The sequence below is a fragment of the Podarcis muralis genome, chromosome 7 (genome assembly GCF_964188315.1).
Source record: "Podarcis muralis chromosome 7, rPodMur119.hap1.1, whole genome shotgun sequence".
NCBI classification, from domain to species: Eukaryota; Metazoa; Chordata; class Lepidosauria; order Squamata; family Lacertidae; genus Podarcis; species Podarcis muralis.
In genome coordinates, this window is record NC_135661.1 from 13801332 (window position 1) to 13816708 (window position 15377).

The 15377-nt window shown below is 46.1% G+C and overlaps 1 protein-coding gene across 3 annotated transcripts; it reads left to right on the forward strand.

The window, feature by feature from the left end:
* The first annotated feature begins 293 nt into the window (after window positions 1-293).
* USP39 (ubiquitin specific peptidase 39) lies at window positions 294-14603 on the forward strand. 3 transcript variants are annotated; one of them, XR_013393561.1, is made up of 13 exons: window positions 294-545; window positions 3544-3613; window positions 4093-4187; window positions 5219-5355; window positions 5715-5867; window positions 7317-7542; window positions 8411-8488; window positions 9245-9312; window positions 10319-10507; window positions 11244-11386; window positions 13310-13482; window positions 13640-13726; window positions 14127-14603. XR_013393561.1 is itself a non-coding variant. In XM_028741095.2 (13 exons), the coding sequence occupies exons 1-13, from the start codon at window positions 347-349 to the stop codon at window positions 14175-14177; spliced, it is 1632 nt and encodes a 543-aa protein (XP_028596928.1). In that variant the 5' UTR covers window positions 296-346; the 3' UTR covers window positions 14178-14603. The 3 variants fall into 3 exon arrangements, 2 of the variants coding, with proteins under 2 accessions (XP_028596929.1, XP_028596928.1); XM_028741095.2 differs by having other exon boundaries at window positions 296-545; window positions 13310-13445; XM_028741096.2 differs by lacking the exon at window positions 8411-8488 and having other exon boundaries at window positions 295-545; window positions 13310-13445.
* Window positions 14604-15377: the final 774 nt, after the last annotated feature.

Below are 15377 nucleotides of genomic sequence, written 5' to 3' on the forward strand. Positions count from 1 at the left end.
AATAAATAAGAAAGAAAGAAAGCACCGGGTAATGCAGCCCACTATGCACTGCAAATTGCTGCTGGCCTCCTGCAACAGAGCAGATGTGGGCGCCCATCTCACTCCGGAGCAAGGCTGACTCAAGCCACGTCCAGCTTCCGATCCGCCTGCGCAGCAGCTCGACAGAAGCTGCAGCAAAGGGCAAATGAATGCGCATGCGCAAATGAACGGCGACGCGCGTTGCGGACGCTCTCTGAAGTGACGCGCTTAAGACGTAGCCGCGACCGTTGCCTTCCACGTGACGGCAACAACGGCGCGCCGGGGGCTCCTCTGCGCGTGCGCCTGCGAAGGTCTCGCTTCCGCGGCGATGTCCGGGCGGGTGAAGCGGGAGCGGGATTCCCGCCCGCTGTCGGTGCGGAGCTCGCTGTCCAGCCGTGGCCCGCAGGAGCCGGGCGGGGAGGGCGGCGCGCCTCGGGGCCTGCGGGTGAAGCGGGAGCCCGCCGACGAGGAGCCCCGGGTCAAGCAGGAGCCCCTCGACGAGGAGGACGACGACGACGAGCCCACCGGTGGGTGCGGGGGGGGGAGCCGCTTGTCCATCAATCAACGCGCGCCAGCCTGTGGAACTCACTGCCACATGACGTGCGCCTGTGGCCGTGGAGCAGCTGCTTTGCCTGCAGAACGCCGCATGCTCGACCCCCAGTTTAAAGGGTTTGGCAGAGGAAAAGGGGAGCTGCTTCTAGAGAGCTACTGCCAGTCTGAGCAGGGAAGAGGTGGATGGGCAAGTAGCCTGGGTGTGAGACAGCTTCCGATACCACTTGCTGGTATCTGGAGCCTCCCTGCACAGATGCACTTTACTTCAGAGTAGTGGACGTTTAAGGGCAGAAGGCATTTTCGCTCTGCTTGTGAGCTGCCTTTTTGGTTGTCCAACTGCAGCTGGAAATAGTGCGCTGGCCTAGAAGGAATCTAGCAGCTCTCCAGGGTTCCACACGGGTCTTTTCCAGATTAGATAGAGATTGAATTGTCTCTGTTTGAGTTATGATCTCTCCCTGCAACCTAGCCACTCTATTGGTAAAATTGAAGCAGTAGTACAGTAGTTGCACATAGTTCTGGCTGACTGTGTGGCTTAATACAATACAGTTTGTAAACCCCTCATAAATTAAAAATGTCAGTCCGTGCTGATGCCATGTCTCTAAATATCAAGTCTTTGGGTATTTCATAAGTTGCCACTTAGTCAATATGAATTGATTTGCTGCCATTACTCCTTTATGTGACCCCTGTGTGGAGTTACAGTTTGTCAAGAGTCCCAGTTGATGAAACACTATGCATGCTTTTGAATTCTACACAACTCTTTATTTAGTAGTGTGGACAGATAGAATCTTTAAGCTTACAGGTAAAAGTTGAAAAATTAGAATATCATGGAAAAGTTCATTTATTTCAGTAATTCAACTTAAAAGGTGAAACTAACATATGAGATAGACTCATGACATGCAAAGCAAGATATGTCAAGCCTTTATTTGTTATAATTGTGATGATTATGGTGTACAGCTGATGAAAACCCCAAATTAACAATCTCAGAAAATTAGAATATTGTGAAAAGGTGCAGTATCTATTCAATCCATAACACCTGCAATGAGTTCCTGAGCCTTTAAATGGTCTCTCAGTCTGGTTCAGAAGGTTCAATCATGGGGAAGGCTGCTGCCCTGACAGTTGTGCAGAAAGCCATAATTGTGCAGAAGCCATAATTGAGAGGAGCCATAAGGCGGGAAAGCCTCAAAAGGTAATTGCAGAAGAAGTTGGATGTTCCCAAAGTGCTGTATCGAAGCACATTAATGGAAAGTTATGCAGAAGGGGAAAGTGTGGAAGAAAAAGGTGCACAAGCAGCAGGGGTGACCGCAGCCTGGAGAGGATTGTCAGGAAAAGACCATTCAAACGTGTTGGGGACTTTCACAAGGAGTGGACTGAGGCTGGAGTTAGTGCATCAAGAGCCACCACACAGAGACGGATCCTGGAGATGGGCTTCAAATGTCATATTCCTCTTGTCAAGCCGCTCCTGAACAAGAAACAATGTCAGAAGCATCCTACCTGGGCTAAAGAAAAAAAAGAACTGGTCTGTTGCTCAGTGGTCCGAAGTCCTCTTTTCTGATGAGAGCAATTTTTGCATCTCATTTGGAAACCCAAGGACCCAGAGTCTGGAGGAAGACTGGGGAGGCAAACAATGCCAGATGCTTGAAGTCCAGTGTGAAGTTTCCACAGTCTGTGTTGATTTGGGGAGCCATGCCATCAGCTGGTGTTGGTCCACTGTGCTTCATTAAGTCCAGGGTCAACGCAGCCATCTACCAGGAGATTTTGGAGCACTTCATGCTTCCTTCCGCAGATGAGCTTTATGGGGATGCTGACTTCATTTTCCAGCAGGACTTGGCACCTGCCCACACTACCAAAAGTACCAAAACCTGGTTCAATGCCCATGGGATTATTGTGCTTGATTGGCCAGCAAACTCGCCTGACCTGAACCCCATAGAGAATCTATGGGGCATTGCAAAGAGCAAGATGAGAGACATGAGACCGAGCAATGCAGAAGAGCTGAAGGCTGCTATTGAAGCATCCTGGTCTTCCATAACACCTCAGCAGTGCCACAGGCTGATGGCATCCATGCCACGCCGCATTGAGACAGTAATTGATGCAAAAGGGGCCCAAACCAAGTACTGAGTACATATGCATGCTTCTACTTCTCAGAGGTCCAATATTGCTCTATTTGCAGTACTTGTTTTGCTGATTTCATTTAATATTCTAATTTTCTGAGATTGTTAATTTGGGGTTTTCATCAGCTGTACACCATAATCATCACAATTATAACAAATAAAGGCTTGATATATCTCGCTTTGCATGTCATGAGTCTATCTCATATATTAGTTTCACCTTTTAAGTTGAATTACTGAAATAAATGAACTTTTCCACGATATTCTAATTTTTCACCTGTATGTCAGGCTCTTCATCTGGTTAAAGCCAAGCTAATGATCAATACTTGGCACCAGGGTTAATGACAACAATTGAAGTGGTTGATGCTTTCCTTCCTAGTTAGTTGCTGTCTTAAACACACACTACTGTGATCATGTATTCAGTATTAGGATACTTATTGACAATTATTGAAAGTGCATCTTTATCCCACTGTAAGGGGTTAAATTGCATGACTAAAGCCCTTTTGTGCTATCTTAGATAAATTTGCACAGGGGATTCTAATACACTGGTTGTCTGTTGCTGGGCTGTGTTTTTATTCTGCTATTAGCTTCTTCTGTGTCACTTTGCTGCTGGAAAGAGTAACTAAGGAAGCTAATCAATACAAATAATTATTTGGCCAAGGACAAGTTCAATTTGCAGTAGTTCAAATAACTGCATATTTTAAAACTACTTCTGTATGCTTTTTATTCTTTCATGCTAAAGACTCCAACATATCTCATATATATATATTCATGTAAATTTAAATATGTGTGTGTGCGTGTGTGTATCTATGCATATATCTATAAGAATGTCAGTATAGCATGTTTCTTGTTTGGTCCCCTCTTTCAGTGAAATATGGTCGATTCGACCCAGAGGACCGACGGAGCAGGCACTGCCCATACTTGGACACCATAAACAAGTCAGTACCAAGATGAAGCTAAGCAGGGAGCAGTATATATTGTCGCAGTGCACATGCAGAGATTTAAAACCATGTTGGTAGTGGTGAAAAATTCAAATAGGCAGTTTGCAACTTTAGCAAAGATGTAGGATTTCTTTAAATGTTCAAACTATGGGGAACAATTAGTAAACTAAACAAGACTAACTGAAATATATGTAATATTTACTTATTGGATCTAAATTGAGGTGGTTATGGGTTATGTACACCATGGTCCAGAAACACTTTAGTGCATTGTATATGTATAAAAAGCAAAGGTGACCTTTTTGGTCCAAAAGAAAAACCTCTGAAATCCACAGCTGAGCAGTACCTTTATAGTCCAGTTTTTTTTTGTGTGTAGTGCCATGTGGACCATTGCTGGCTTCCTCCCGGATTAAGTTGAATAGTGTTTGATTGGGGTATCTGTCTGGTGGGATTAATTTACCAATGTTCTTCCACTGTAGGAGCGTTCTCGACTTTGACTTTGAGAAGCTGTGTTCAATCTCGCTCTCCCATATCAACGTTTATGCTTGTTTGGTGTGTGGGAAATATTTTCAGGGTAAGTGAGTATGCTTTGGCATTATATGCTTCCTTTACAGACAGAATACCAGTTCAGTATGACTACACTACCTCTGTGGCAAATGAACCTGGGACCAAACTAGCAGGAGTAGTTGTCATGTGAAATGCCTTGCATAATGTTACTGCTAATGTGACTCTTGTGTTCAAAGAGATCTCACAAATGAAGCTGGGGTGATGGTGATCTATTGTAATCTTTTTACCATACTGCTAGAAGCCAGTAGTCATGGAATAAATTGATCTGCTGAAATCAGCATTTGAAATGCAGGCTTTAATCTACCCTTGGTTGGTCCTTCAAGTTGGCTGATCACAGTACTGCAGTGGCAAAGAAGTCAGAGGTGGCAACAGTCCCATCGGGGTCTAGATGTCAGTCCTAGCAACTCTGTGCCTCTCTGGTCCATAATCCCCAGCCTTCCAAACCTCCTTTGGCTGCCCCTCTACAAATAGGTCTACTTTTCTCGTTTCCTCTTCACTTCTTCATCTCTGTCTCAACTATCCATTGCAGTCCAGGCCATTGACTGCCCTGTTCCATTTCCTTCAGCCACCCTTCCACTGCCCAGGCTCGCTGGTGCTCACTTTTCCCCTCACTTGCACAAAGTCCTCCAGCCTGTTAAATATGATGCATCTTCTCTCAGTTCTTTGTTGCCTCAGCCCTTTTTCTCAAGCTTCATATCCCAAACAGCTTGGTTCCGCTTTCTGGATCCTTGCTGCTCTCTTCCTTCATCTTCTCTGCCTTTGAACCTCCTCGCTATTAATTTCCTTAAATCTGGACTTCTTTCAAGTCCACAGCCTATCTTTGGGAGGTTTTAAACCTAACCAAGCTGAAAACTTTCCCTTCCATGTGGATAATTGTATCACCGTAGCTTTACTACCACAAGCACAGTATAATACAGATAACAAATATCCATGGGTAGTTCTTAGGATTGCTCAGGGAAGTTCCGTTACTAGAAGCCAGTACTGCAATCCTGTCTTATTCACAGTTTGGTTCTTGTTTGCCTCCTGTTTTCTTTGCAGGTCGGGGCTTGAAATCCCATGCTTACATTCACAGTGTACAGTTCAGCCATCACGTCTTCCTCAACCTTCACACCTTGAAGTTCTATTGTCTGCCAGACAACTATGAAATCATTGACTCTTCACTTGAGGATATCACCGTATGTTGTCTTCCCTATGAAGGATGTGGGGGGGGGGGGGGAAACAGTAGGCTCTTGCCAAACATTGTGACTCTGCCACATTGAGCTTCCATGTGCTTTTTCTGCTGCCCCCAATCCTAGTTTCAGAGGCAGTTTTTGTTGTGCCCCAGAAAGTTGTCTTTACCTGAGCATGTCTAACGTATGTCTGGAATGGAACTTTAGAGATACGTATTTTTGTAGACTTTGTTTTAATCTAGTGAGAACTAAGTCTAACTAATTCTTTTTAAAAAATAAATAAATAAACTTTATCTTAACATAAAGGTCAAACCGGAGTTTTCAGCAGCATATACAGTCCTGTTTATCCTCTCCCCCCCTCACAGTATGTCCTGAAGCCCACCTTCACCAAGCAACACATTTCCAACTTGGATAAGCAAGCCAAACTCTCCCGAGCCTATGATGGCACCACATACCTGCCGGGCATTGTGGGATTGAACAACATCAAAGCAAATGATTACGCTAATGCAATTCTCCAGGTACTGTGACATCTTTGAAATGGAGAAGAAGGAGATACTTCAGTGAAGGTTTGGAAGGTTTGATGGCCACCCATTAGGGATGGTTATATCATAGTTGGGTTTTCTGCCTTGTCAGCAGGGCTGAACTTTCCAAGCCTATAATTCTAAGTATTGAAAGTACTCACAGTAGTCTTAGTCAGCTGTCAGAAATCGGTTCTGTTTTCCAAAAGCTGCTTTAGTTCCACGAGTTTTCTTTTGAGAATGGAATCGTTTTTCACAACTCTCCTTTTTTTCTTGGAAGCATTGAGTGGCTAGGAAATCTATCACTATAACGTCAGTGTAAACTTCTCCATATAAAGGAATTTTGCTCCATTGTGTTGCTGGGATTTGCTTGTTGACCTGACCCTGGGTCAGAGACAAAATGCGGAAGCAAAGGAATATGCAACATAGTTTGTGTGGTTGTTTACGTGTCTAACAGCCTGGTGAACTCAGACTGTCTTCTTCCAGATACTTGAACATCTTATTTGCTTGTATCTGACCAGCTCAAATACAGACACTGAATTCAAGATAATGAGCAGGGTGGGTTTGGGCATAGAATTATAGAGTTGGGAGGGACCATGAGGAATCTTTTGCACTACATAGGGCTCAAACCCATGGCCCTGAGGTGAGGAGTCTCATTCACTACCAGCTGAGCATGTTCAGTTTGTGCCCGGCAATTATCATTCATGCCTTCATAACAGCTACTTAGTGCTACTATTTTCTGATTGGTGCTTGGCAGGATTACAAAATTTAATGCTGGAGTTCCTATAATTCACAGATTAAAATAATACAATGGGTGAAAGGGAATAATCCATCCTTCCCCAACCTAAGCCTTTGAGATGTTTTGGACTGTAACCCCGTATCAACCCCAGTCAGCATGACACTGCTTTCTTTCAGCCCACCATCATACAGCAGTGCTGGCTGGGGAGAGCCAGTGTGGTGTAGTGGTTAAGAGCGGTAGTCTCGTAATCTGGGGAACCGGGTTCGCTTCCCCGCTCCTCCACATGCAGCTGCTGGGTGACCTTGGGCCAGTCACACTTCTTTGAAGTCTCTCAGCCCCACTCACCTCACAGAGTGTTTGTTGTGGGGGAGGAAGGGAAAGGAGAATGTGAGCCGCTTTGAGACTCCTTAGGGTAGTGATAAAGCGGGATATCAAATCCAAACTCCTCTTCTTCTTCTTCTTCTGGGGCCCAAGACATCTTGAGGGTATCATGCATGGGAAGTCTGGAATACACAATGATTAAAATTAAATGGAGCAAGGTGATATGGTGGACTTGGGGTGGCACTCTGATATCTGTATTGCATCTTATATTAACTGAGTGGGTTACAAAATGTTAGATTTTTAACCTGATAAGTTTTTGTGGTGGGAGAGGCTGTACTTTGACATAAGTGGAGTATTTTGTCCCTGATCTTTAACCTCTCCGTGCCTAGGCCCTGTCTAATGTCCCACCACTGCGGAATTATTTTTTGGAGGAGGAGAACTACAAGAACATCAAGCGCCCTCCAGGAGACATCATGTTTCTGCTGGTTCAGAGGTTTGGAGAGCTCATGAGGAAACTATGGAATCCTCGAAATTTCAAAGCTCACGTCTCCCCCCATGAAATGCTGCAGGCTGTGGTTCTCTGCAGCAAGAAGAACTTCCAGATCACCAAGCAAGGTGGGACATGGGGGGGAGCTTATTGTGTTCTGCTGGTACTAAGAGATTAGAGGAATGCTGTGGTGGCCACAGTGGTACCTAGGGTTACAGACGCTTCAGGTTACAGACTCCGCGCAGCAGCAGTGGGAGGTTCCATTAGCTAAAGTGGTACCTCAGGTTAAGAACAGTTTCAGGTTAGGAACGCACCTCCGGAACGAATTAAGTTCTTAACCAGAAGTACCACTGTAGTGGCAGGCAACTCTCTAGAGGGTTTTATTTATTTTAATGGATTTCATCTTCCTCCAAGGAAGTTGCACAGTACCTGATAAGCATTTCTCATTAATTGCCCTCCCCACATTCTGAACCCTCCTTCTATGACCTCTGTTCATAGCTCTAGTGGTTTTCTCCAAACTGTTGTCTGCCTTTTCCACCTTCAGCTCAACTCAACTGTTGCTCCACTTTGTCAACCTACTTTTCACCCCTCTGTTCCCCAGGCCCTTTCTCTATCCCACTCAGTATATCCTTCCTCTTCTTGCATGGTTGGATGCCTCTGGAGAAGAACAGGAGTGTAAATAAATAACGGGGGGGGGGGGGGGGGGACTTGTAAATGCTGAGTGCCTTGGCCCCTTCTTTTGCTAGGACTGAAGCTCATGATTGCCCACCTCATAGGAAGGAGGTTGGCTTTTAACTGTAGAGCAGACTTCCCTGCCTCAGTGCTGGGGCTGATGGGAGTTGCAGTCCAAAAGATCTGGTTACAGAAGGCTGCCGAAGAGGTGAGAGTCCTTGTGCCAAGCAGTGTGCTAGACTTACAGCCCTGATCTACCTCGAACTGCCTTCAGAAGTTGTCACTTTTTCATTCCTTTCATCTCCACCTTTTCCCTCGTTGCAGGTGATGGGGTTGACTTTCTGTCCTGGTTCCTGAATGCCTTGCATTCTGCTCTTGGGGGTACAAAGAAGAAGAAGAAGAGTAAGTAAAAGTGGTTGAGACCTCTGCAATAACCCGTGTGCTGTGTTTCAGATATACATACAGCCGCTCAAAATGCAGGAAAAGATACAACATCATAAAGATGTATGCAGTACTCCAGGTAGCCATTTGAAATCAGGCAGTCAAAACTAAACGACCTGGGTTATTTTTTTTAATTTTTTTTAAGTATTCACCTGGGCGAAGGGACTGTCAAGTAAGCTTCCCTTGGGAGTGAGTTCCAGACGTGGGTGCAACAACAGAAAAGGACTGTCTATTTACACCTTACCACAGGTGGGACCAGTGGAAGGGTCCCTGAATGTCTTACTACAAAGAATGGGCTGGCATTTACCTTTACTGTCTTTTTCATTGCATTTATTGCTTTTATCTCCCTTTTCCTTCCTGAGAGAACTGCAAAGCGACTAATGGCAAACAGAAGAAAATGGAACATAAACTATTAGAATAATTAGTATAACAAAGAAGCAATACAGTGGTACCTCAGATTACAGACGCTTCAGGTTACAGACTCCACTAACCCAGAAATAGTACCTTGGGTTAAGAACTTTGCTTCAGGATGAGAACGGAAATCGCGCAGCAGCAGCAGGCGGCCCCATTAGCTAAAGTGGTGCTTCAGGTTAAGAATGGACCTCCAGAATGAATTAAGTTCTTAACCCGAGGTACCACTGTATATCAAACTTTGAGGAGGTTGGGCTAGGAAAGGATGAAAAGCAACTTCCTTTGCTTTGTTCTTTATGTCTGTAGCCATTGTGACAGACGTCTTCCAGGGCTCCATGCGGATATTCACCAAGAAACTGCCACACCCTGATCTGGTAAGTTCTTTATTGTATGGGTTCGATTCTTGATTACAAAAGGGAAAAGCGCATGGGGTCGGGAAAACCTTGATGGTGAGAGGTGGCTAATACTTGCTGAGCCTATTGCTGCAGGAAAGTGCGTTGTAGAGTTTAATTAGGGACCCTAGACACCCACAAGCAGTCCTAAGTCTGTGTTTGACCATGTAGATCAGTGGGTTCCAAAGTGGGCAATACCATCCTTTGGAGGGAGTGGGGTTACCAGGGGGACACCAAGAGCCTGAAATATCTCAGGACCGCAGGACCTCAAGAATCTCCATTTGAACCTACCTGGACCCTGAGGTCTGGACCTTTTCTGCAGTGGCTCCCTGCTTGTGGAATGCTCTTCCCAGGCCTCTTTACCCAGGCCTTTGACTGATTGAGATCCCTTTTAAATGTGTCTTGGAGGGGGGGATTATTGATTTGTTTTTGTTCTTATTATGTAGTTTGTGTTTATAGTGTAATGTTATGTGAACTGCCCTGAGTTTTACGGGTATAGGGTGGTATACAAATCTAATGAAGAATAAATAATGAGGAGGCTACATAGAGGCGCTGGAGATATAGATGGCTACCAGACTTTGAATAGCTGGTATCACTGGATCAGGGTCATCAGTTGTGTTGAGTTGGTTAAATTAAATAGGTTTAACTCAATTTTTAATAAATGTGCAATTAGTTGCCACTGTTTTGAATTGTGTTATAATCTTTCTTAGTGGGTTGTGCAAACTACGATTCTGAATAATGCTTTTAATAGGATAGGGTGCGCTAGGGGATGAGTTTATGGAACTAAGGGGGTGGGGTCCCAAAAAGGTCTGGGAAACACCATTGTAGGCAGTCAGTAAACACTTCTGTATATATCAAAGTCTGGTGGCCTGAAGGTTCCTCACACTTTTCTTACTGGAGCCTTGCATCCAAGCTGTGTCTGCCACAAGTCTTTTTCTTCTGCACCACCTGCTTTGTTTTCCCCATTCTCTGTGTCTCCCTCTCTCAGCCAGCAGAGGAGAAGGAGCAGCTGCTCCAGAATGACGAATACCAGGAGAAAATGGTGGAATCCACTTTCATGTATCTAACCCTGGACCTCCCCACGGCTCCCCTGTACAAGGATGAGAAGGAGCAACTCATCATTCCCCAAGTACCGCTTTTCAACATCCTGGCCAAGTTCAACGGAATTACAGAGAAGGTAACTATACATTCTCCCCTCTCTGCTTCCACACCCACATCCCAATCCCCACAACAAGGAGGATTGGAGCTGGAAGACACAATCCAGATTGACATGTCCGTGGTGCTGACTTCAGGCATCACACTTTCCAAATGGTGGTACCGTGGCACTCATTGATCAGTGGAGAAAAACGTGGCTTGGAAGGGGGAACATGAGACTGTGTAGGATGTAAATGCAATCAATAAAATAACAAGGGAAACAAAGGGCACTGGGGTGCAGAAGGGAGGAACAAGCTGACGTTTATTAGAACAATCCCAAGAAAGATCCCACAAAAAGGGAATGTTGAAGTTTTTGGTGAGGGAACTCTTGAGACTTGGATTCCCATTTGGGGGAAGGGCTCACTTGGGGCAGACTTTGCCAGCCATGTACCCTCCAGATATTTTGTACAGCTGTAAGAAGGGAGCACGGCTGTGGTGCCTGGAGTTGATGGAGTCGTAGTCCAAAGCATTGGGAGGGGATGTCCACGGTGGGGAAGGTGAGTGAGTGCCCTGGGCCAAGCGGGGATTATCAAGGGAAGCCCAGTGTTCTAGTTCTGTGCCTAAGCATGGTTTACTTTTCTCTGACTTAAAAGTGGTTCTTTGGGTGGATGCAGGGCAATCATGCTAGTTGAAAAGAGACCCCAAAGTGGCAAAGTTCATCACAGTGCAAGATTCCCTGAGAAAAGTATGTTTCCAAGCATTGTTTTTCTCTCCTTCAGGAATATAAAACCTATAAGGAGAACTTCCTAAAGCGTTTCCAGCTCACCAAGTTGCCTCCTTACCTCATCTTCTGCATCAAGAGGTTCACCAAAAACAATTTCTTTGTGGAGAAGAACCCCACCATTGTCAACTTCCCCATCACGTAGGTGCTGCCTTTCTCTATGGGATGCGGCCGTCACCTGTGTCCTGGTTTGTCTTAATGAACTTGAGATGCTGTCCGATGCAAAGGCTCCCCAGAGCTGCCTGCAGATACCAGTGTTGAGTCAGTCCCTGCTCTCAGACTCACAATCTGAAAGACAAAACACAGAAAGGGAAATGGTTTAGAAGGGAAAAAGAAAACCCAGGCACTTTTTCTTAGAGTTCTTAAAATGACCAGTTGCCATTGTGTTGCTTTATACCAGGGATCAGCAACCTTTTTCAGCCACCGTCCCTCAAACCATGTGGTGGGCCGGACGATATTTTGAAGAAAAAAATGAACAAATTCCTATGCCCCACAAAAAACCAGAGATGCATTTTAAATAAAAGCACACATTCTACTAATGTAAAAACACGTTGATTCCTGGACCGTCCTTGGGCTGGATTGAGCAGGCGATTGGGTTGAATGCCCCCAGGCCTTAGGTTGCCTATGCCTGCTTTATACCAACCTAACCCAGCCTGGTGCTCTTAGTGTTTTGGACTACAACTCTCATCAGCTCCAGTATTATATGGCTTTCTTGCTGAGGCTGATGAGATTTGTAGTTGAAAACACCTGACAGCATCAAATTGCGGAAGGCCTCTATATTGAGGCAGACCATTAGTCAATCTACTTTGGTATTGTCCACACTGACTGGCTAGGACTCTCCAGAGTTTCCCCCAGCAGTCTTTCCTCCCCCTGAGTGCAAAGCAGAGCTCACTCCATTGGCTCTGGTGTGAGAGGCTGCCTCCATCAAGCACCTTCTGCCCCTGAACTGTGCCAGCAGCTGGCCATGTATGTCATGTTTTTTAGATTGCAAGCCTGTGGATAGGGACTGTCTTATTTTGATTGTATGTAAGCTGTTCTGGGAGCCTTTGGGGATGAAGAGCGAGGTACTAATGCTCTAAATAAATAATAATACCTGGGGATGTCAAGAATTTTAATTTCCATTTTTATTTCAAGTATTTGCACACCACTTTTCATCAATTTGCTTTTCATCAAGCAGGGGCACTGACATTCTCAGTACAGTGGCAGTGGGGGGCATTACTGTCAGGGACCACCATTACTACCACCAAGTTAATAGCTTGTTTCTCTCCTTTCTGCAGCTGCCTATCAATTCAGAGGCCAGAGAGCCATTTTCTGGAAGTAGTGACAGTGGAAACCATTCACTGGCAGCCCACTTGGGGTGGGAGAGAGCAGCCTGTATATCACCCTCTTAGCCCCTTCTTTAAAACTAGTTTATGGCAATGGCTCTACGGGTGATTGTAGTTTGTGGCACAGACTCTGCCTCTTACTGTACACTTCTCAGTATCGCCTACAGCATTCTGAGCAGGGTCTCAGCAGGAGTGAGCCTTTCCCGCATTTCACTTTTGTTAGTCTCCTGGTTCTCACAATTTTGACCCATCCCATGCTGGCATTCAAATAATTGGACAGTGGCTCTTGAAACTGTCAAGTAAAGGAGGTCGTACCTTCTCTCTGTTTCCTGTTTCTTTCAGCATACAAACCTATATATTTGTTATTAACCCTTGGACGTCGCAAACCTTGAACCAGGCTATCAGACCTGAAGCAGAAGGCGCTCTATTTGGCAGGGGTCCACACATTTTGGCTTGCTTACTAGTCAAAGTGTGTAGCTGTCAACAGCCCCCTTCCAGGGGGCTTCTCCCATGCAAGTGTGACTTTTGCAGGATGCACTGCAGCAGCTCAAGTGGTGGCTGCTGCCCCACCAGCACCACTCGAGCCCAGCAAGCAGGATTTCTGGGCTGAGCATGTTGGGATGGCCACTCAAGGCTGGCAGGCAACTTTCTGAACTGTATGGGCCTCTGTCTTTCAAAAGGGAGGCTGCAGGCACTCCTGTATCTTACAGTTTCTCACTTGCCTCCCTTCCTGCTGTAGGAATGTAGATCTCCGGGAATACCTGTCTGAGGAAGTGCAGGCTGTACATAAGAACACAACCTATGATCTCATCGCAAACATCGTGCATGATGGGAAACCAACAGAAGGGGCCTACCGGATACATGTATTGCACCACGTGAGTCTTGGGTCCATTGCACCATGTATTGCACCACGTGAGTCTTAGCTCAGACTTGTTGACTCCTGAGGTTTTGAAAGTGGCATTCAAAATGCAGCTTTAACTTGGTCTGAGTTCCAGCAGCAAACGCTTTTGCCATGTTGTTCTCCTTGCTAGCCTCTCTCCTGATGTGGCTTTCCTTCCTGGTGTTGCAGGGCACAGGCAAGTGGTATGAGCTGCAAGATTTGCAGGTGACAGACATTCTTCCCCAGATGATCACCCTCTCTGAGGCTTACATTCAGGTTAGTACTGGGTTTTGGTGATGGTGGTAGTGGGGTTTTGAAGGGAGCTGTAGTTTTGTTAGGTCGTGAAATCCCATGGAAATCGCCTGCTGTGCCTTTTGCCACCGTAAGGTCCCAGGGAGCCCTCAAGAGCACAAAAAGACCCTGCAGGGTCCCAACACAAGCAGCAATGAGGTGCCTGCAGGTGACATCTCCCTCTGTGTGCAAGCTTTGCAGATTTTGCTGTTGGGGGTAAAGCATAAAACCTAAACAAGTGGGCTGGAATCAGTCTGGCTCTAACAGGAGTAATTCCTCTCAGTGGCATAAGAAGAAGCCTGAGTGCAGTTGCACAGACAGCTGAAGTAGACAACAAAGTTTGGTTGCATGCAATCTCTGCTTACAATGCGTTTCGATTCCGTAGATCTGGAAAAGACGAGATAGCAAAGAGGAGACCAACCAGCAAGGGGCTTGAAAAGGGAAACGGAGAGCACCAGAAGGATGCAGATGCAATCACAGCATCACCTCTACTGTGAAATGGAGACTGGTGTTTGGTGTTCGATCAGTCAAGCTGGTGTTGTCTTTTAGAAGCCTCTTTCTTCCTGTTGCTGGCTCTGTTCATTAAGCAGCCCAGCAGAGAATGGACTCCTTGGTGCCACTTTGCAGCTCAGTCTTGGCTATGTTCTCATTGGAGAAGAACTAGCAAGAAGACAGGGCAAGAGTGTATTTTCTCAACTTCTTTGGGCACAGCTAACTGCATCCCATTTCACTGTCCAGCAAGTCTACCTAGTGCTGAAATCAATTTCAGGGGGCGACAGGAGAAGGCCTTTCCCTTGTGTTTTGTTCAAGGCTACTACGTCTGAGTCCTGTGTGCATTAAATGTGTATACTTGGTTTTCTAATATGGTGTGTCTTTTCTCCAGAGCAAACCCTTTTGCTGAAAACTGGACTAGCATTCAGCAGAAATGGTCACGTGATGAGCAAGTGATGGCTAAAGTGAGTGTGGCTGAAGGGTGAAAAGGGCCATGTCCTCTTATTAACTTCATTTGCATCAATGACATCCCTAGGCCATGCCCACTCTCTGTAGTTGTTATTAATTTCCACCCCTTCCCTCCTTTGCCACAATAGCTTCCCCTTAATGTAGTGAAGGGGGAGACGCGGGTGGCGCTGTGGGTAAAACCTCAGCGCCTAGGATTTGCCGATCGCATGGTCGGCGGTTCGAATCCCCGCGGTGGGGTGCGCTCCCGTCGTTCGGTCCCAGCGCCTGCCAACCTAGCAGTTTGAAAGCACCTCCAGGTGCAAGTAGATAAATAGGGACCGCTTACCAGCGGGAAGGTAAACGGCGTTCCGTGTGCTGTGCTGGCTCGCCAGATGCAGCTTGTCACGCTGGCCACGTGACCTGGAAGTGTCTGCGGACAGCGCTGGCTCCCGGCCTATAGAGTGAGATGAGCGCACAACCCTAGAGTCTGGCAAGACTGGCCCGTACGGGCAGGGGTACCTTCACCTTCAATGTAGTGAAGGAGGATTATGATGGCAGGTGGAGAATGAACACTCTACCTTCACCACCATCCCAGTCAGGTGCCACTTCCATTTGGATGACCACCAGAAATCCCTTTGGTGGCCGCTTACGGCCTGCAGGCCACAGTTTAACCACCTGAGTTGGAAAGTAGCACTTA